Below are 22,132 nucleotides of genomic sequence, written 5' to 3' on the forward strand. Positions count from 1 at the left end.
CTGGTCCAAAAATGAAATGAGAGTGAAGCAATAATGAGCACACTTAAAAAATCCCCCTCTACATCCATTTGTTTTATTCCAAACAATCTTCCACGAAAGGAAATCTTGAACGCCAAAACTTTTTCCCGCGACACATGCAAACTTTTGCTCCTCCTACATTGCCACCGTCTTGTTCCACGAAAATAGGCAATTTGGCAGAAATGTAGGTGCACTTGCTCAAAACTGGGGTTATGGCGCATATCAGGTAAGCTCCGCAGACATTGTTATAGAAACATTTCAGAAAGGGAAGTGATATAATCTCTTGGAGGTCACAGTGCCTTTTTCATCAATCTATATCTCCTGTCTGTCCATATGTCCCCAATTTTCCAGTTGGCAAGAACAGAGGAACATCTTCTAGATCATCAAATGTTCACAGCATTGGTGTTGAAGCCCTGTGTTGAAAAGTTACACATATATTAAAGTTACCTCTATCTCTCCTGTCCCCCAACTTCGCTGCCTTGGTGTCATCCTCGACTCCTCTCTCTCCTTTGGCCCCCACATCCTCTCTATTGCTAAATCCTGCCACTTCCAGCTGCGCAACATCGCTCGCATCCGGCCCCTCCTCTCCCAAGATGCCACCAAATGCCTTATCCACTCTCTGTTCATCTCCCGCCTGGACTACTGCAACCTCCTCCTCACTGGCCTCCCCCACTCTCATCTCGATCCCCTTCGTTCCGTCCTTAACGCTGCAGCTAGGCTTATTTTCCTCTCTCGCTGCTCCTCTTTTGTCTCCCCCCTCTACCTAGCCCTTCACTGGCTCCCATTCCCCTTCAGAATCCTCTTTAAGCTCCTCACACACACCTACAAGGCCCTCGCCAACTCCACTGCGCCCTACATCTCCACCCTCCTCTCTATTCATGCTCCATCCCGCCCTCTCCGTTCTGCCTCTGACCGTCGCCTCTCTTCCCCCCTTATAACCTCCTCCCACGCGCGTATCCAAGACTTCGCCCGCGCTGCCCCCCTCCACTGGAACAAGCTCCCTCCCTCCATCAGAACTTCCCCTAATCTGTCCAGTTTCAAACGGGCCCTAAAAACCCACCTTTTTCTTAAAGCCTTTCTGTCTCCCACTTAACTTCCTACCTTATCTTCTGCCTCCGTCCCCCTACTCTCCCTCTCTCCCCTGCGTCTCTCTGTCTGTCCACCCCTCCCCTTAGATTGTACGCTCCTCTGAGCAGGGCCATCTCTCCTCCTGTTTCCACCACTTCTAACTCTGCTCTCCAGCTACTTAGCCCTCCTCCTCGAGGGTCCTCCACCCCACGTCCACTCTCGCTCCTTCCTCCCCCCTGGGGGTCTCCCTGTCTTCCGCGCCCTCCTTCTTGGGCCCCGTCGTTTGCGGATCCTCCCTCCCCCTTCCCCGCCCTCTCTAGCTGTGCATTGAGCTTACTGAGTTGCTGTGTTTACTGTACTGTGCTGTCTCCCATTGTGTTGTAGTTTTGTTTGTCTCTGTACGGCGCTGCGGATGCCTTGTGGCGCCTTATAAATAAATATTAATAATAATAATAATAATAATATATGAAATATAGAAAGCCAAGCAACGAGTGAACATTATAGACCTTCCTCCTCAACCAGCCCTGATATTAATATAATATTGTGCACATTTAAACAATAGTCTATTTCTCCCTAAGTCGCCCTACCAAAAACCCACCATGAAATTACTAGCCACCAACATCACACCATCATTACATGAATAGCCCTCACCCTCACCCCATAATTAAATTGAAAGCTCATGCCCCCCAACCACATTACATTAAGAACTCCCCCACACTTACATTCTTCCATCCAGCACTGTATGTTGCAGACACAGATTTTTCTGTCTCCTTCCCTTACTCCCTGCACATGGAGTCACCAATGCTAATGCATAGGGATGATATCGCTGGCAGAAGCTGGTAAATCTTACAGCCAGCAGTGGTGACTGGTGGCATTAGCTGTTATATCGCTGGCACTAACCATTCAGGGCCTCATTCATTACCAAATACAAAACAAACGTAATGTGTATTCTTTAAAAACACACGTGCATCTGATATGCGCACGCCCGTATTCCGCAAGCAGCGAAAGTGAAGATACGTCTGGTGATGTATACGGGTCTAGGTCCGCTCTGCTCTAGCAGACAAAAGAGGATGCGTCCAATACATATGTGGAATATAAAGTCTCAAAAGAATGCACATAAAAAATATAAAAACTATTCAATTGATGTCACCTGTTAATAATAATATAGTCATTACTGACAAAACATTAAAAAATAAAAGTTTACAAGAAAAAAGAAAAGAAAATCCCATGAAATACATTTATTATGATGTAGTTAATGTCTACTCTACATTTTTACAGTTGTTCCTGATTGCAAACACATGTTCTAGCATGTATACGAGACTGTCATCACTAGTAATCAGCACTTTCACCCGACCTGTAGCTGAACAGAAAAACAGGTACCTTTGAGATGCCCTAAGATTGAATCAGACACTGCTGAGTGTGCGCTGGAGCTTGGCACACCCTGACTGTCCATTGACTATGGGCATATGCCCAGTACCCTTCAGGTGGACACTGCTGTGTGCGCTGGAGCTTGGCACACCCTGACTGTCCATTGACTATGGGCATATGCCCAGTACCCTTCAGGTGGACGCTGCTGTGTGTGCTGAAGCTTGGCACACCCTGACTGTCCATTGACTATGGGCATATGCCCAGTACCCTTCAGGTGGACGCTGCTGTGTGTGCTGAAGCTTGGCACACCCTGACTGTACATGGACTATGGGCATATGCCCAGTACCCTTCAGGTGGACACTGCTGTGTGTGCTGAAGCTTGGCACACCCTGACTGTACATGGACTATGTGCCTATACCCCGTCCCCTCCACGGTCCACCACTAAAATCATAGGCAGCAGTAAGATTCCTTTGCACTGGAAGATTGGACATTGCTGCGTTCCATGGCGTATGCTCCGGTTCTGGACTGGCTAAAAATAATTGTGCACTTTATGCGCTATATATCGCTAGTTATACAATCAGGCGCTTTAGGGTGAAGAGATATAAAGCTCCATCACCGGTAAAAACATGCGCTTTTCATCTTTTGACAAATATGTCTTGGAAATATCCCACTGAGGGGCACTGCTCTTTATAGCTCTGATTAACAGAGATAAAAATGCCTTATTGCCCCAGGGATCACCTATATGACCCTTTACTGAGATTATAACAATCCTGCACTCTTCCTCCCATCCCTTTAGTTCTCAGTTGTACAAATAATAAAATAACCATCAGCCAAGCTGTGCTTATACTGGGCTATCCTGAAAATGTGCATTGCTCGTGGTCCCTGAGGATCACAGTGGGAAACACAGCTGTAATTGAATACAGTCTTCCAGTGGATTCTGTTCCTGGCAGGACGAGGGAAGGAAAATGTTGATAAAACACAGGTGAGTCCAACAACAAGGCTGGTTGTGATTTACAATGTAGGAGATTTGAATTGTTTGTGCAAACTTTATAGTTTTAAAAGAGACTAAGGGGTATATTTACTAAACTGCGGGTTTGAAGAAGTGGAGATGTTACCTATAGCAACCAATCAGGTCCAAATGATCATTTATTTAGTAGATTTTACAAATTGACAGCTAGAATCTGATTGATTGCGCCACATCTCCCCTTTTTCAAACCCGCAGTTTATTAAATATACCCCTAAGGCATTTCCAAACAGCATTACATAGAAACATAGAAGTTGACGTCAAATAAGAACCACTTGACCCATCTAGTCTGTCCATTTTTTAGCCTATAGTAACCTCAAACCCCTACTTGATCCTTAGTTCTTTGTAAAGATATTCTTATGTCTATCCCAAGCATGTTTACATTGCTCTATTGTATCAGCCTCTACCACCTCTGATGGAGGCTATTCCACTTATCCACTACCCTTTCTGTGAAGTAGTTTTTCCTCACATTTCCTCTAAACCTACTTCCCTCCAGTGTCAGTTCATGTCCTCGTGTTCTAGTACTTCTCTTCCTTTGTAGAATGTTTCCCTTCTATACCTTCTTAAATCCCTTGATATAATTATAAGTTTCTGTCATGTCCCCCTTTCCCAAATGACTGTTTTCTAACAGGTTTTTTTCTAACAGGGTTAGAACAGTCATTCTCAGTGGGGTAAATTAATGGTCTCAAAGTTAATTTGAATTTGAGTTTTAACATTTTCTTGACAAGTCTGTATAGCTTGAACCCCTAAAATCTCACACTACTGATCAACAGGAGACATCTTGCTGCATAGCACATTATAGAGCAATTAGTGTCACTATTTGACAATATACCTGAAATACCAGCAAAGTTTAACTGTGTACCTGGAAGTCATTTTGTAGGATGAACCAAGATTTCTTGAGAATGCAGCAAATAGTTCTCTAGGAACCAGTGCCTCAGTTATGTCACTTGTTCATAGTGAATTAATAGAGTGTCATAACGTCAATATTGGTTTAGGTAACAAAATGGCTGCCTCTGTATGTAGGTGACACTTGCACCTAAATCAGAGTGCTGCTGAGAGTTCTATAATAAATCACTATTATGCTCTTTCAACACTATCTGACCCAGTGTGAGGCAGGCGCTTCTCTATCTGAGCCAATGTGAGGGAGGCACTTCTCTATCTGAGCCAGTGTGAGGGAGGTGCTTCTCTATCTGAGCCAATGTGAGGGAGGTGCTTCTCTATCTGAGCCAATGTGAGGGAGGTGCTTCTCTATCTGAGCTAGTGTCAGGGAAGCACTTCTCTATCTGAGCCAGTGTCAGGGAAGCACTTCTCTATCTGAGCCAGTGTGAGGGAGGCGCTTCTCTATCTGAGCCAGTGTGAGGGAGGCGCTTCTCTATCTGAGCCAATGTGAGGGAGGCGCTTCTCTATCTGAGCCAGTGTGATGGAGGGACCTCTCTATCTGAGCCATTGTGAGGGAGGCGCTTCTCTATCTGAGCCAGTGTGGGGCAAGTGCTTCTCTATCTGAGCCATTGTGAGGGAGGTGCTTCTCTATCTGAGCCAGTGTGAGGGAGGTGCTTCTCTATCTGAGCCAATGTGAGGGAGGTGCTTCTCTATCTGAGCCAGTGTGAGGGAGGTGCTTCTCTATCTGAGCCAATGTGAGGGAGGCGCTTCTCTATCTGAGCCAGTGTGATGGAGGGACTTCTCTATCTGAGCCATTGTGAAGGAGGCGCTTCTCTATCTGAGCCAGTGTGAGGCAAGTGCTTCTCTATCTGAGCCAGTGTGAGGGAGGCGCTTCTCTATCTGAGCCAGTGTGAGGAAGGGGCTTCTCTATCTGAGCCAGTGTGAGGCAGGTGCTTCTCTATCTGAGCCAGTGTGAGGAAGGTGCTTCTCTATCTGAGTCAGTGTGAGGAAGGTGCTTCTCTATCTGAGTCAGTGTGAGGGAGGTACTATGGGCCCCCCAAAGTTCTAGTTATGCCCCCTGCTCATGGTAAGAGATTTGTAGTTTTACAGCTTGGTACAATATTTAAGGACAGCCAAAGGGATCCACACTTGGGAGTTGGGCAAGAATTATAAATAGTAGCAAAAATAATTAATTCCAAATAAATACATTTGAGGTACGTCTTCCTTGGTGGAGGCATCAAATTGAGCTTTAAGCATGCAAATGTCAGCTAGAACCACACACCCAAATTTTGGGTCTTGTGACAAACTTTAACGGTGATGTGGGAGAGATGACAGCAAAATAATATTTTCCCTGTTGAATCTGAGCCTAGTAAGTGGTCAATCATTACACAGGGAACCACCAGCATTATCGGTGTATAAAAGTATATGCTCTTTAATTGTGGCCAGACAGACGGACTAGTAGATTGTATCCAACATTACCTTCACTGAAAATAAATTCCCTTGTTCACTGGTGTTCAAACTTAAATCCACAAACATTGGATTCTATTTGTACTGCAGGATTACATTTTTGTTTAATTCAGTTGTTAGGTACATTTTATCAGAGAGTGTAGCTGACCTAGAATGTTAGATTGTTTTTATTTTTTGTATAATAAAAACAGGCCCCTATAGTTCGTTTATATTTGAAACTAAATAAAAAATTGTCAACCCAGACAAATGACCCTAAGGGGTATATTTACTAAACTGCTGGTTTGAAAGAGTGGTGATGTTGCCTATAGCAACAAATCAGATTCTAGCTGTCATTTATTTAGTACAGTCTACAAAATGACAGCTAGAATCTGATTGGTTGCTATAGGCAACATCTCCACTTTTTCAAACCCACAGTTTAGTAAATATACCCCTTAAGATGTGAAGGAGACCCGTCTAGTTAAAAAGCCTGGAACGGTCCCTAAAACTCTGGGACACTTGGTTTCCATCCATATCGTTATATCTGTGCTACAAATACTCTCCAAAATTGTACTTGTTTTATGTGGAAAGTTAATTACAAACACTAATACAAATGTATGTCTCTCAGTGTGAGAACTGAAGCACACATAGTTCTCTACGCCTCTGCACGCAGATAAAGAAATATAACATGAAGAAGTGTTGTTAACAAGAGATCATACGTCCAGGGAAACGCAGCCGGAGAGAGACACAATCATGTCACAAAGGAGAAAATAGACACTTTGTTTCTACAAAATTAGAAAGTTTTATTGATATTTATACAGGTTTGTTCTTGCTTACATAGGTTGGGTTTAGAAATGGTGCTATTTGTCATAGACACATCCAGATGTAGCAGGATAAATACATTCTAGGCCTTATCTCAGTGATACCAGTGGAATAGGAGACAGGCAGCAAGTGACGGACAGAGATCTCCTATTCTGTGTCATTATCCTAATGCCTCATAGAGGGTGCTGCCTCCGTAAGCCACTCACACAAGCTGAAAGACGTCAGTACAAGTGGTTATAAAACACCATTAATACATATAAACGTTTTCATTGTCATAGAGAGCGAGGTTCATCCACACTGACCGTGGCACAAGCTGAGGGATCTACTGGATTCCATCATGTCTGACTACATTCTGAGTATTAGGCCAATATATGGCAGGACGTCATTTTCTGGAGCTTTATAGGGGTTACGGCATGTAAGACTAGAAGCGGGATCTCCCCTTGTCAGTCCAGAGGGAGCACAGCTGGGATTTTGCAGCACTCTAGAGGTTAATGCACTGGGATGACCACTGGCCATGTCACGTAACCCTCGGGCCAGCTCTCCATACACAATTATTCCCACACTTGGAAGCCTGTTTGGAAATTTGCACAGAAATCCCACATGTTTTCCAGCTGTTGTGGAGAGAAATTGCAGAGCCACCCCACCCAGAGGAACATCTCAAATTATCCGATCTCTAGATATAAACAACACAGTCATTGTAGTTGCTGTATTGGCAATGATCGGATTGAAGGGGCTGCTGATAGACTGAGTGCTCAGTATTACGTCCTTTCATATGGTTAGAGGAGTGTATTGTGTGTGATTCCTTCTACTGATAGGAAGCGTTCACCTTCTTACACTATATAACATTAAACATAATAGGGCTTTGTTAGGACACCTCTCCTATTGTAAATACGTATTTATTCTCCAATGCGATGAATTGATTTGTCCTGGAACACAAGAGGACATGTGTCAGACTGTAACTGTAACACATATTTGGCAAGTAGCAGATGAAGATTCTTGCACAACAAATCTATTTTAGTCTTCCCAGTAAATTCACAACAGCGGCCTCAGATGTGAGGTACCGGGAGGGAAGGCAGCTGGCGCCAATCACGTGTCTGCCTACTTGTGTTGTAGGCGGTGGTTACCGTCAGACATTGAGTGCGCTCCTTAAAGGTGCACTACACCCAGGACAATAGACAGCTATTGGAAACATTCACAAACATCTCAAGGTATGGAAACATTTACATAACTATTGGTGAGTGCTACTAGCAATTACATAAGGTAACTTTTATTTTTAGGTTTAGCTGTCCTTTACCGACCATCACTCCACCCCCTTATACAGCAGGAGGCGGTGCTTGATACTCCCCCTCCCCTTCTCGGGTCACAGGGACACTATACAATAATTGAATGCAGGAAGAAGCCCAGGGCGACATGAGTTCCTATAATCACTGTCTTAGTGGGTCGGTGACTGTCAGTGAGAGGAGTAGGAATACAGAAATGGAAGTTGCTCAATCAATTTATAGGTTCATGAAAGGTTGGGGTTATCCAAGGAAAAATTACAGAGCAAATCCCCCAGCAGCCCCCACTGTGAACCAGTAAAAGAGCCACTATTCTACTTGTACATAAAAGTGCAGAAATCCCAGTTACACACACTTGCAAATGTATGATAAGCCACCCGCCACGTCACGGAACTTCTGCTAATAGAAGCTCCTAACGCAGTGAGAGTCCCTGTTTTTGGGCCATACATAGATGTGTTTTCAAATTGAGAACTTACTTACCAAGGGGTACCCCAAGAAGCCCCCAAATGACAATACAGCACCAGCACTCCCCATCAGCTACTGACACCAACATGCCTCTCAAACCAACAATACAGAAGTGGAAGTTGCTCAGTCAGTTTATAAGTTCACAGTGGATGAAAGGGCGGAGCTGTCCAGAAAGGAACAATATAGAGGATTAGGGGCAGGAATGGGGCAATACCTTGTCTTTCTCCACTCACTATCAATCACCATACTGCTAAGGCAGGGAGGGCACCTGCGCTTCCTCCTGTAAGACTGCAACACCTGGGGCAAGGTGGGAAGAACAGCCCTGGATCCCTTATAGCAGGTAAAGTTACACTAGGCAGCAGATGAGCATCTGCTTATAGTGTAGGAGAGGACGTCACCTGGATATACTGTAAACTATAATCTCAATTGTGTCACAATCCAGGAAAGTGATATGGTAATTTTAACTACAGATACTGGATGAAAAATAATAAAAGTGTTTCCTATGGTGCCATTCGGGGGTTTAGCAATGATGGGAAGAAGGCGATATCTGCCCCCGGGCACCAGTCTACAAGAGGCACTTCCAGTGATTTATTAGGGAGCCCGGCAGATGCTCTATGCAGTCCCCAGTATTTATATATATGATTGGGACCATTTGTCACACAGTCCTTGTTCAGCTAACCAGGGGTGAGCAGTCCCGTTTATACATTAAGGGTTAATTAAAGCCACTTCATCCCCTTAATGGAGCACTGGGAAGTGCCCGCTGAGGCAATTAGTACAGTACCAGCAGGATGAGCTGGGACCTGTTTCACAGAAATGGAAGAGATCCAGGAAAAAGTGCTTCAGTGGCAGCTCCCGGGGCTCCCGGAAGGGAGACTAACTGGAAATTCTCCTTTATATAAGTGACTGTGAATATATAGCATTGTGTAACCTCACTGAGCTGCGCTGCATTTTCTGTCTATTTTCCATTTATTCAATGATCTGGAGATACAGCAACTGCAAGAAAAACATACTTAAAAAGTTATCCGTTTTTTCTTTTGCATTGTGGGGAAAAATCCCAGAGAAGAACAAGGAAAGAGGCCGCTTGAAAAGCACTGAACAAGCCTCAATACAACGGCTCCCGTCTTGCCCTCAGTAATAATCACTGGCAGACATCCCAAGTAAACCATTTACTAATAAGCATTTGCAGAAGTCGCAGCAAATAAAATGAACAGGTGAAGGATTTGCAGCTTCCGCTTACAGTACACAAAAGGAAACATCTATTTTTCTTAACCTTGGCCAACAGATACCTGAATGTTCTCCACCCGTTCCCTCCCAGAGGCTATTCAGAGTTCAGAAGATATCTAAGTTGAGAAACGTATAATATAAAGTGTTTCGGAGCCAAGTCACAAAACCAGATCTTTCACTTTCTGAGCCCACTTCACCTCCCAAGTTACCCAGGTTCTCCCTCCCTAAGCAAGTCCCCAGCTCTATACATTACACGGTAGGATGGCCACACAGCTACATATTTATTTAGCAGTATGGAGCAAATGACGGACACGTAGAACACCTGGCCGGTTGTTATGCAGTACGGCCTGTTTGTGCTGCTTGCACTGAGGTATTAAATAAGCCGATTAATGTTCACTCAGCTAATGAGATTCACAAGAAACATTGTCATTATACTAGATCACATAATGGCCACATTTGCATCACTTTCCTGGACCGGTAAAATTCCATCTCTCCAATGATGCCTCTCTACTAGAAGATAAACAAAGGGTTATATAAAGGTTCAGTTTGTGATGAAACCAAGTTTACAACACATTCCTCCCAAATGGTGCTGGCCTGAGGGAAAGTACACTGAAGTCATTATGCAACAAGGTTTCAACATCCTGTAGCACAAACTATGACCTCCTTGCAACAAAGATCAAAATCAAAAGTACACAAATAACAATAGATGAATCTGTGAGAAGACATTGGACATGGAGCTGATACAAAAGGTTAGGTATACTCTTGTGAGGTAGATTTCTAGCCTGTTTCTGACACACCGAGTGTGTCTCCGTTGCACAATCTTTAATATAGCAGGGCACACGTGCCCCCCCATTGCTGCTGATGGAGCCTGTACTTTGATGCTTCGTAGACCAGATGATTGCAGGACTCGATAGTGTAGCATGTGTTGTCCATCAGCTGAGTGCCGGGTTTTCAGATTCCTCTTCCTGGTAAAATCTGAAGCCCAGACAAGTGGTAATAAACCAAACACAGTGCTGGCAGTGAGTGTGATTACACATATGTTCTACTGAAGCAAATGTTCTAAGGGCCAACAGAAATATGTCCACTAGCAGCAACGGGACCAACATTTGTAGCTGCCTCAATGCTAAGATCCCTTATTGTCATTAGCACTCCTCCAGCATGCAAGGGACCGCTGCCCCTTTGGGACGTTTTCTTGGATCACAATTATCCTCTTCTGTCTCTTTCCCTGTGTAGTCCACACAAAAGACCCTCTGTGTCCTTATTCCTTCTCCACAAGTTTGAGAACAATGTGACCAGCTACCTGCTCTCCACATTGGGCAGGGCAGGTCCCCACAAGCCCGGATGTCCTCCGGTCTCAGCTCTTGTGGGCATTGGCCTGAAGATCCTCCCTCCATATCTCGGCACTCTACAGTCCTCCTCTTCCACCCAGAGCCGCAACTCTTGGAACACTGAGACCAGTCTCCCAAAAACCACTGAGAAGTTAATAATGGTCTAAGCAGATTATGGGAAATTGTACCCTTGGCTTTTGGTCGTTCATATGGCAAATTCTTAGGAATGAAGAATGTATATTTCATTTTGGGTGGGACGGACTCTGCAACTACACGGAGGACTTGTATCGTCAGTGGTTCTGGTAGAGGACGGAAACTCTGAATTCTCTCCAGTGTGGTGTTGGAGCCACTATATATCAATACTGTTCCTCTTAGATGGACATCCTGCTTAATGGAGGACACCAGAAAATCCCCATTTAGAATGTAGCTTCCATCCGCTTTCTTGATGGACAAGTAGATGCCGTCATATATGATTCCACGGTGACTGCGCTGCTTTACATCGATGCTTGTGGCTCCTGCCGGGATGGTGATGACATCCATATAGCCAAACCTGTTTGCAGACATGTACCATTAATTGATGAATTCCAGTAAGGTATCAACTTGCTCAGATGTAGTACAATGTAATATGGATAAATGTCTATTGGACCAACATATTGTATAATTGCACAGTCTGAGAAAAGACCACTGTTTTTTTAAATAAAATTCATGACCACATCACTACAAACTGTGGGTGACATTTTTTTTTGCTATTACAGACATGAAAATGTTCATAATTATATCTAGCTTAGACCTGGTAGATTATTTTAAGGGTGTATACAAGCTGTGGCTCTCCAGACGTTGTGTAATACTACAAGTTCCAGCAATGCTCTTCCAGACAGATGCAGGAATGTTATGCTGAGACCTGCAGTACCAGAACAGGGGGAGATCTAGTGGTTCTCTGTCTATTGAGTACATATATTGCGTATATATCTATTGCAGAGAGGCTATTTCATTGCTAAACTTTTAAAAGTGATTGATAAGTATTCCCTGGACAGAGATACTTACTAGCCTTATCTAGTCTGTGTGCGCGACCTTATGTACTCAAATAGGCATGCCAATCCCCTCATGCAAGATTTTGAAAAGGATTAAATTAATTTGAGATAAGCCCGCGCTCAGTTATTATCATATTAAATATGGTACCAGCAGCATAGCAATATAAATGCCCATATATGTATAAAACAAAAAGACAGTTGTCAGCGTTTATCCTTAACACTGCATATCTGTGTGTAGCTACTGAAATAAAAACATGAGGTATTGGTTCATATTTTGTTCAAAACATTTAAGCCTGCATCCCAGCGTCAAGGGCACCTCATTATATGCAGGTCAGACACTGACCTATATGCTTCAAACACCATTAAAATGCAATTAAAATCAGATGCACTCACCTGCTATGTATAGGAGCTTACATCTAGCAAGGGATGGCTTATGAGACACACCCAAATGAGCCTTAAATAGACTTGATGGACAGCTGCTAATACAACACCAGGCAATATTTTTTTTAAAAAAAAAAACAACTGAGAACAAATAAGCCAGTGCTTAGTTAATCCCATATTATATATTGTACCAACTGGATGGCCATATAAATGCCCTATACCAGGAAGGTGAGTGAATCTGATTTTAACTGCATTTTAATCATCATCATCATCATTTATTTATATAGCGCCAACATATTCTGTAGCGCTTTACAATTTTAATGGCGTTTAAAGCATATAGGTCAGTGTAGGACCTGCATATAATGAGGAGCCCTTGACGCTGGGATGCAGGCTTAAAAGTTTTGATCAAAATATGAACCAATACCTCATGTTTTCATTTTGCTAGATATACACAGATATACAGTGTTAAGGATAAGCAGTAACAAATGTATTTTTGTTTTAAATTAATTCAATGTGCAGAGAACCCATCAGAAAAAAAATATAACATACCGGTACATAAATTGGCATTTGACAAAACTGAGCCTAGTGTGTGTGTTGTAGGCATTTTAGATTGTAAGCTCCAATGGTGCAGGGACTGGTGTGATTGATAATTATTCCCTGGAAAGCCTTGTGTTATACAAATAATCAATAATAATAGATATAACATGATATTGTTACAGCTTAATGATGTATACCTGTGTTATGTTGTTATACTATGCTATGAACGTGTGAGGCACACATGGCTGCTGCTGACTATAAACAGACCATAGACGGGACACTAAATGCCTTACTTAGACGTTTCCAGAAATCCAGATATTTTCCTGCAGCTCGATCCATCTCCTGCGCACACAGCGCATTTGTCCAGTTTATTAGGAGAATATAAGACGTGATCACATCCAGCTTTGACACACTGACCCTGTACACAGACAGACAGGGTCTCCGGCCCACACAAGGTGCCGTCCACCACCTACCAGGGAAGAAACATCAGACTGTTTATCAGTTTATGTACAACCCGAGCGCCATGGTTTATGTCTAGCCTCGTACAGTGACACATTTAGGCTGATGTAATTCCTGCTGTGAGAAGGACATTTCTGTATAATTGAAAAAGACATTGTGAACTTGACACATTGCAGATTACTTACGTGAGTGGTACAAGCTCTACAAACTGTTCCCCTTTATGGGCTGGATGTTGTGTTTATGGTTTCCAGATGTTACTGCGTATTTTAGCTCGGTCTCCACTGAATGCACCTGTGTTCCGAGCACAAGAGCTGGACGTGTTTGTTACTTTACTTTTATTTGTTTGTCTAGCGTTATTCTGTTGTGTCTAATGTAGAGGTCACACTGTATACTAGTACAGATTATTACATGGTGCTGTTAACCCCGGGATGTGGGAATACAAATTGTAGTAATATTGGACATATGACTTGTAAAGTGCGGGTCAGCCACAAATACCGCAATATTCCAGCGGTCAGTCTGATCTGTGATACAGGCACCGGGATTAAAGGTCCCCAGCTATATTCTCACGTCTTCCAGCTGGAATATTCAGTGTCTGACTCTAATGATAGCAAATACAGAGTTTATTTTCCTTCGTGTCGGATAAGATCCGGTGGGGCACAGCCGATATGACTGATTCACTGGGATGTGCAGTGTAATGTGCTGGCTCTATACAAATAAATGATAATAATAATTAGATACAAATGTCACTTGTCATCACAGTGATTGTATGGAACAGAAATCTCAGCAAATTAATGTACACTACACTCCAATATGACATTGTACTCGTTAAAGCTGTGACATAGAAAACATCACACTACAAAGGTCATATTTACTGACCCTCCAATGAGACAGCTTTCATGAGGTACAAGGGGCCCCTCTGCTGAGCTTCCCACTTACTGGCCCTCCAACTAGACCCCGCCCATGAGGAACAAGGGGCCCCTCTGCTGAGCTTCCCACTTACTGGCCCTCCAACTAGACCCTGCCCATGAGGAACAAGGGGCCCCTCTCTTGAGCTTCCCACTTACTGGCCCTCCAACGTGACCCCGCCCATGAGGAACAAGGGGCCCCTCTCCTCAGCTTCCCACTTACTGGCCCTCCAACTAGACCCCGCCCATGAGGAACAAGGGGCCCCTCTCCTGAGCTTCCATCTTACTTTACTGTCCCTTCAATGTGACTCCGCTCATGAGGAACAAGGGGCCCCATTCCTGATAACACTTGTTTTACTATTTTTTCCCACACTTTGTATCTTTTCATAGAGGAAGTTGCTTCTAATTTACAATTCCTTATAGAATAGCCGACATTCTATGTATTTAGAGGGTGTTACACGTTGATATTTAATGTGATACAACAAGAGTGGAAGCTCACCTTGGGCTGGAAGACTTTGAATTCACTCCCCCCACGTGCCCGGCACATTAGCTTGCAGCGATCCTGGTGGGGGACACCGGAGTACTTAGGAATCCACTCTATGAGGTTTCCGCGCCGGTCTGTATAGTTATATGTGTTGTATTTTTCACATTGAACTTCACGGAAACTCTTCTCTAGGAATCAGAAGTAGAAATTAAATCAGAAATCAGAATAGAAGTTCTATGTGTGTATCAGAATCAATGTGTCCTTTCAGTATAATCCCAGTAGACCAGTGTTGCGCGGGTGTTCTCTTGAAGGGGTACATGAATATATATATATATAGTTGCTTGCATAGAAGTTGGGGCCACATGAATACTTAGAATGGTTGAATGTAACCCAGGGGCTGCCAATTGATCAGCTGTACTGACTCCTGAAACTACCCACACACATTATGATTGTCTTACAATCGACTGAATTATACAGCAATTGTAACGAGTGGGAAAGAAACTATTATTTAATGGTCAAGATAAGATCGCATAGTGTTACATTGTGATGGGCTGATGATTCTCTTCTGCTATGATCAGATTATTTGGTGTAGTCGTACGGTTCTGTCAGATCCCCTAACATGTATTATACATCAAAATCTACATGTGTCGGTTAATCATATATTCTTTACGTACATAGAATATGATAAATAAAACACTGTATGCCGTGTGTTGACGTAATCTTTATTTGCGGTATATGGAGTTACTGACATACTGCAATATCATATTTATGTTGAAAAGATGTCCATACATCCAACATGAAACAATGACATATAATCCATCCTGTTGCCTCCGGCAACAACTAAACTGTGCCACTCACACCTTAAATAATCTTTGTGTATTACATTCCTTTAAAGTGTATTATTGTGGCGGGGCTCTGTTATACACACCTTGTGGCGGGCACTCCTGGGTGTTACATGACTCGTAGAGGGCTCTCTGGCCCTGACAATACTTCCCTCCATTCTGGGGCTCAGGGTGGTTACACTCTCGATAGGAGAAGCGTACCCCTCCTCCACAGCTGCGGGAACACTCTCCCCAAGAACCCCAGCTGCCCCAGTTTCCATCCACCGGCTCCTGATGGACAGATTACAGATGTTGAAGCTGACACGTATAAGAATGATCGGCTAATAGACCAGCCATTAGTACGCTGTATATGTTACAGGCAGTGTACAGAATCTGGGCATTGCATGCTACACAGTACATTGACTAGGTTTAGGAACATATTCAAAGACATTTTCATATGATGTGAAATATACTGTAAGAAAAGTCTATGAAACAAAGATTTCTGCATATAACCCCAGGGTAAGGTTAACGGAATATGAATATATCTATTTTCATATACAACTTAATAAAATCACAATTAATTATTGTGCATTAAATATAAATGTGCAAATGAAACAGAACCACAAATATGAAATAAAAAAGGATATAAATATCAGTCTATTAGTACCATTCAAAACATATCTTTATATGGAAGCTGGATGAGAAAGACAAAAAAAGTAACATTCACCAATAAACTAAGTGTCCATAGATGGAAATGCGCTCACAATGTGAAAAGCTTCGACTAGTAGTGCGGGGTGATCTCCATCCCTGTCCCACTGCTGGGGGACCATGCTGCCCTCCAGGGCTGAACCAGACACAATCACAGGGACCAGACCAATGTCCTCATCTGGCTCCTATCCAACCAGTGAACCAGAGTAGTATTTCTTCCGCAGCTGACTGATACTTCTACTCTGCCCTCCTAACGTATTTCATTACATACGGACTAAATCAAGAGCATGTGTTTTCCTACTGTATTCCCTACTTTCAGTCGTCACTGACTACATTCACATTGGTAGAGTATAAAAAGCCCTGTCTTGGTAAGGATTGTGTTGAGTAATTGTATGTAACACCTGGAATTTATCTTTTACCTGTGAATATGAATAGTTTAACATCCACACCATCGCATTGCATTACCTTAGGTCTAACAACCTCCTCTTCCACTTGACAGATCCCGTTCCAGCAGACGTGGTGATCGCCACAGGACGTCCCGTCAGCCCAGGGAAGGCTGCCATTTTTGGTGTGGCAGACGTGCTCATCCTGGACTTTACACCATAGCTGAGCACATATGTCTTCTTGTCTGGTGTTTGGGCAGTGGGAGAACTGTTTTCCAAATACTTGGCGACACTGGTTGTCCAAGTCATATCGAGCGGATGTTCCAGGAAGGTCCTGTGGAAGGTCAAGCGAAGTCCCTGGTGGATCCAATAAACAGTCTCCTTGTGTAGGGAAGGCAGACAATAGAGGGTGTTAGTCCCAATTCTCTACAATTCCTCTACTTCTCCACTTTGTCAACATTATATTGTACATGAACAATGTGACATTTGCTACATTTGTTATGTGATGTTCTGTGAAAGCAGCTACCGGCTCCCCTATGTGACTATTTTGGGAATTAGTTATTAAATATCCCAGCATGAAACGTTGTTACTTAGAGGTTATGTTAGGTTGTGTGCTAAATGCTAATATATATATATATATATAATATATATTGCCTGTAGCTATCAGACAGTTTCTGCAGAGAACAGAGAAACCACCTGTTCTATTCTGAACCAACAACTCTGGTGAAAAAAGTTACATATCTGGAGAAAATCTTATACTCAGATGACAGATTTATGTTGTGCAAGGAGACAAGAAAACCGTACACCCTACAGACTGCGTCCTCCCCCGTCCTCCCCGTCCTCCCCGTCCTCTCCCTCTTCTCAATCCCTAAAACAGTCACATTAAAATGGGAGCAATCCGGGACAGAAAAATGTAGGAAAACAACTTATACACGAAAAATGGTGACTGGTCACACAATAGAATATGTGGCTGCTTTACAAATAAGCAAAAAAGGAAATCTGTAACTTGGAAAATCCATGTTACAGTACAGGGGTACGGGGTGGGGGCAAATTAAAATGTGTGGATATAGAGTTGGAAGGAAGCGTGTATTAGCTCAACTCTAAATTGCAATGTAAAAGGGGACAGTATTTGCCTTGTATCGCAACACGATTTGTCACGGAGCAAATTTGCTTCATTTGTTCTTTGTTTTAACTTTGCTCCTAAGTGAGCCCTGTCTATGTCTAATATACTGGATATAATTCAATTGATAATCATATCTCTAAACACATTGAAACCAGCAGCGTAAGTATCTCCTCATTAACATAGTTTTCCGTCTTCCATTTTGTATAAATTATACATAATAAACCCTGTAGATTTGCAGACGGTCCTCTCACTCCCAGGACCTCTGGTCACGTACAGAACATACATGTTATGAAACAACATTAAACGTGATGCACTTTGTGTCCTTTAAAACTGAAGATGAGAAGACTGTTGACAATTAACAATATATACCAATCCATTGTCTATCGCCTCGCCCATTTTATGGACTAACCATGAACCCAGCGCGCCAATTCAGACTTCCCATAAATATTTACATCCCCCACTGTGTGCAGATGATTAATACATTTTATGATTAAAAGATCTCAGATTATATTTGAAAGAGATTTCCGGTACATTATAAATCATAGATGCCCAGTTTCAGAGCCTCTGTCGAGGAGATGTTGAGGGGCCCTCTGCAGTGTCAGGGGAGAGTGGAACTTAATGAATCTCTCACCTAATCATGCGCAGTGGGTAGAGCTCTGGCCCAGCACCAGGTAGACTGTTAGACACCCAAACACCCACTATAACGGGGGTATGACGCTGACAGCTAGACATTCATTTGGTCAACATTCAGAAAGTTGACAACATTAGGTTGACAATTCAAATGTAGACATTATAGGGTTAGGGTTAGGGAAAGGATTAGGGATGGGGTTAGAGATGGGGTTAGGGTGAGGGATAGGGTTAGGGATAGGGTTGGGGATATGGTTAGGGATAGAGTTGGGGAAAGGGTTAGGGATGGATTTCAGGTATTAGGGTTAGGGTTAGGGATGGGGTTAGGGATAGGGTTAGGAATGGGGTTAGGGTGTTAGGGTGAGGGATAGGGTCAGGGTTAAGGATAGGTTTAGGGATAGGGTTGGGGAAAGGGTTAGGGATGGATTTCAGGTATTAGGGTTGGGGTTAGGGATGGGGTTTGAGTGTTAGGGATAGGGATAAAGTAAGAATAGGGTTAGTGATAGGGATAGGGATAGGGGAATAGGGTTTTAAGGTTAGGGATATGGTTAGTGATAGAATTAGGATTAAGAAAAGGGTTAGTTATGGGGTTAGGGTGTTAGGGTTAGGGATAGGGATAAGGTTAGAGATATTATTCTTGACCTAATAATACTGTTTACATTTCAATTATCGACCTAATAATTCTGTCAATGTTATTATTGTCGACTTTCCAACCCTGTCTATATTATGGTGTTGACCATATAAATGTCATTCAATAATTGTCAAACATATGTATCACACCCACATCAGGGGGTAAATGTATTAACCTCCGGATTCTTGAACTCCCGCGAGTTCGGCGTCTTCAGCGCTTAAATTTAAAGCGGCGCTGCCTTGTAAAGTGAAACTTCCCTTTACAAGGCAGCGCCGCTTTAAATTTAAGCGCTGAAGATGCCGAACTCGCGGGAGTTCAAGAATCCGGAGGTTATTACATTTACCCCCAGGAGTCTCCCGGACATCCCGGTAGAAGAAGCCACAATATGTTCTATATACAAACACAGGATACAGTTCAGTCCAGAAACAATACTGTAACATTTAGATTTGTGATTGAGCAATTGTATAACTACTGTTTACATAATATGTATTTGTTGCAATAGACAAAGCTACATTGTCTCATGTTTCTGCAGTGTCAGATGGACACAGGTGAGAACGTTCCGTCACTCTGTGCGGATCATGAAGGTGAATGGGGATCGCTCCTAATCTGCCACCCCAGACAGTAAAACCTTACATGGAACATCCTCAAACTGAATGGATACACGTCAGCTGAGGTCTCCGGCTCACAGGTTAGAAAATACTTTAACCTATACTTCCTTTCCAACAAAGAACTTACTAACAAGTTATCATCACACTGTCATGTGTGGGAGGTGATTGTACAGAGAGATCTTACACATCTAGAACACAGAGCGCTCTATCCTTAGACATCACTTCCACCTGTGGCATCAGTCTTCTCCTCACTGACACATGTGCTATGGGCTGAAGTTCCCAGATCTAATCTCTTGTCAGCCCGGTGAGATTTATGTTCATATTGTTATCACAGGTGCCGATAGTCTGCCTTTTCCTCCAAAATCAGTGGCTCCAGGCTGCACTAAGCTCAGCGTGACGTCATCCAGCCTCAGGGGCTGCTGGATGAGCTGACACAGGAACACTAAGTTCTCTGCTTAAAGCAGTTTCTCTGTCACTCAGGAGGGACAGATCCCGGTCTATATAACCAGAACATTGTGCTCTGACGTTCCTGCTCATAAATCTCATTCCTCGCTCACTGGAGGAGACCAGTTACATCTTAGATTATGGAGCGTTTCCAAAACTTCTCATTGTACTTATATGTGACCCCTAGGAGGAAGAATATCTTCCTTCGTATTATATCCCAAGTTCATCATCGTCATAATAGTAAGAACAATATTTATACTGTTATAGCTATTTTCTCAGGGTTAGGAACTCTGTTACTCCCTTATCGTTGTGTATAATGCGCACAATTTCTCTGTGCATACCCAGAAGCGGACGATACGCCACAGAACACAGCAGCTTTCAATTAGTCTTCGGGCACAAAGGACACTTACAACAGCTTATAATTTCAGTCCATGTACAGTCAGGGTGTGCCGAGCTCGAGCAAACGCAGAAGCGTCAGATTCAAACTTTGGGCATCTCTAATGTACGTGATTTTCTGTCCTATCACTGGCACCAGCTACAGGGCAGGTGTAAGTGGTGATTACTAGTGATGACGGCTGTGTATACAGCTAGAACATGTGTCTGTATCACCAGCTACAGGGCAGGTGTAAGTGCTGATTACTATTGATGACGGCTGTGTATACAGCTAGAACATGTGTCTGTATCAGCAGCTACAGGTCAGGTGTAAGTGGTGATTACTAGTGATGACGGCTGTGTATACAGCTAGAACATGTGTTTGTATCAGCAGCTACAGGGCAGGTGTAAGCACTGATTACTAGTGATGACGGCTGTGTATACAGCTAGAACATGTGTCTGTATCAGCAGCTACAGGTCAGGTGTAAGCACTGATTACTAGTGATGACGGCTGTGTATACAGCTAGAACATGTGTCTGTATCAGCAGCTACAGGGCAGGTGTAAGTGCTGATTACTAGTGATGACGGCTGTGTATACAGCTAGAACATGTGTTTGTATCAGCAGCTACAGGTCAGGTGTAAGTGCTGATTACTAGTGATGACGGCTGTGTATACAGCTAGAACATGTGTTTGTATCAGCAGCTACAGGGCAGGTGTAAGTGCTGATTACTAGTGATGACGGCTGTGTATACAGCTAGAACATGTGTTTGTAATCAGGAGCAACTGTAACAATGTATTTTATGTACAATAGACATTAATAACATCCTGATAAATGTATTTCATGGGGAAAAGTGTTTAATTCTGTAAATCATTTAATAATAAATATATACAAATTGAACGGAGCGAATCAGTGTCTATAGAGAATCTATTTTCAGGTGATGGAAGTTCTAATGAAAGTGTGATCTGACAATTGGTTTGGAGAGGATATTAAAGATTTACACGTCTGGCAGTCGGTGACCACATAAAATATAGAGGTTTATTGCTTGAAACACCATGATAATTTTAGCTTTCTCTGGTGTTTGAGTATAACTAATAACCACATGTTCTCTGCTCTGGTTTCAGCAGCCTTATATACAGAGTGTTGGCCACTGGGAGCAGCCAAAGACAATCCACAGTCAGACATACTCTGCACTTACACCCTATACCCCCTTACTGGGCTTACACCAACAGCAGTGAGTCGGTGATGGGAAGTACTGATCCTCCAGGGCTCATCTGCAGTGTGCGAGTCATGAATTCTGGATTCATTCACCGCTCCTATATTACTACCATGACCCTGGGGAAACAAGCACTACGGATGATCCTTACCATGGCCACTGTCGAAGAATTCGGTAAGGTGCATCGCACTGCACGGGGACCACGGTGTGGACTTATTGAGCTGCAGGAACAGAGGAGCCATCAAGTGGTTCTTATGAAGCTCTCCAAAGACCTTCTTACAGTTGTTGGAGTTGTCATGTGGGATGCTGAGGACGTGTGCTGGACAAAGCGAGAAGATAAGAAGGTTACCAGAGCAAGGAACATTCTATGATAATCTGTTACATATTTGGTCTGTACTTATATTATGACCAGAAATGGACATTTGATGAGACGTCGCATTCTGTAAAATATACCCATGTTTCTATAATAAGTTACGTTGTGGCTCTTT

At 43.1% G+C, this 22,132-nt stretch overlaps 1 protein-coding gene across 1 annotated transcript in view; it reads right to left on the minus strand.

Annotated features, from left to right (window-relative positions):
• Positions 1–6,578: 6,578 nt before the first annotated feature.
• The window catches only part of ADAMTS8 (ADAM metallopeptidase with thrombospondin type 1 motif 8), a 37,470-nt gene continuing 21,916 nt past the window's right edge, over positions 6,579–22,132 (minus strand). The window contains exons 4-9 of the mRNA XM_075190565.1: positions 21,796–21,963; positions 16,708–17,006; positions 15,642–15,825; positions 14,729–14,901; positions 13,159–13,334; positions 6,579–11,466 (exon numbers count right to left, since the gene is read on the minus strand). Coding sequence (XP_075046666.1) covers positions 10,731–11,466; positions 13,159–13,334; positions 14,729–14,901; positions 15,642–15,825; positions 16,708–17,006; positions 21,796–21,963 — 1,736 coding nt within the window. The 3' untranslated portion in view covers positions 6,579–10,730. The remainder of the gene's footprint in view (positions 11,467–13,158; positions 13,335–14,728; positions 14,902–15,641; positions 15,826–16,707; positions 17,007–21,795; positions 21,964–22,132) is intronic.

The sequence above is a fragment of the Mixophyes fleayi genome, chromosome 11, assembly GCF_038048845.1.
Source record: "Mixophyes fleayi isolate aMixFle1 chromosome 11, aMixFle1.hap1, whole genome shotgun sequence".
NCBI lineage: Eukaryota > Metazoa > Chordata > Amphibia > Anura > Limnodynastidae > Mixophyes > Mixophyes fleayi.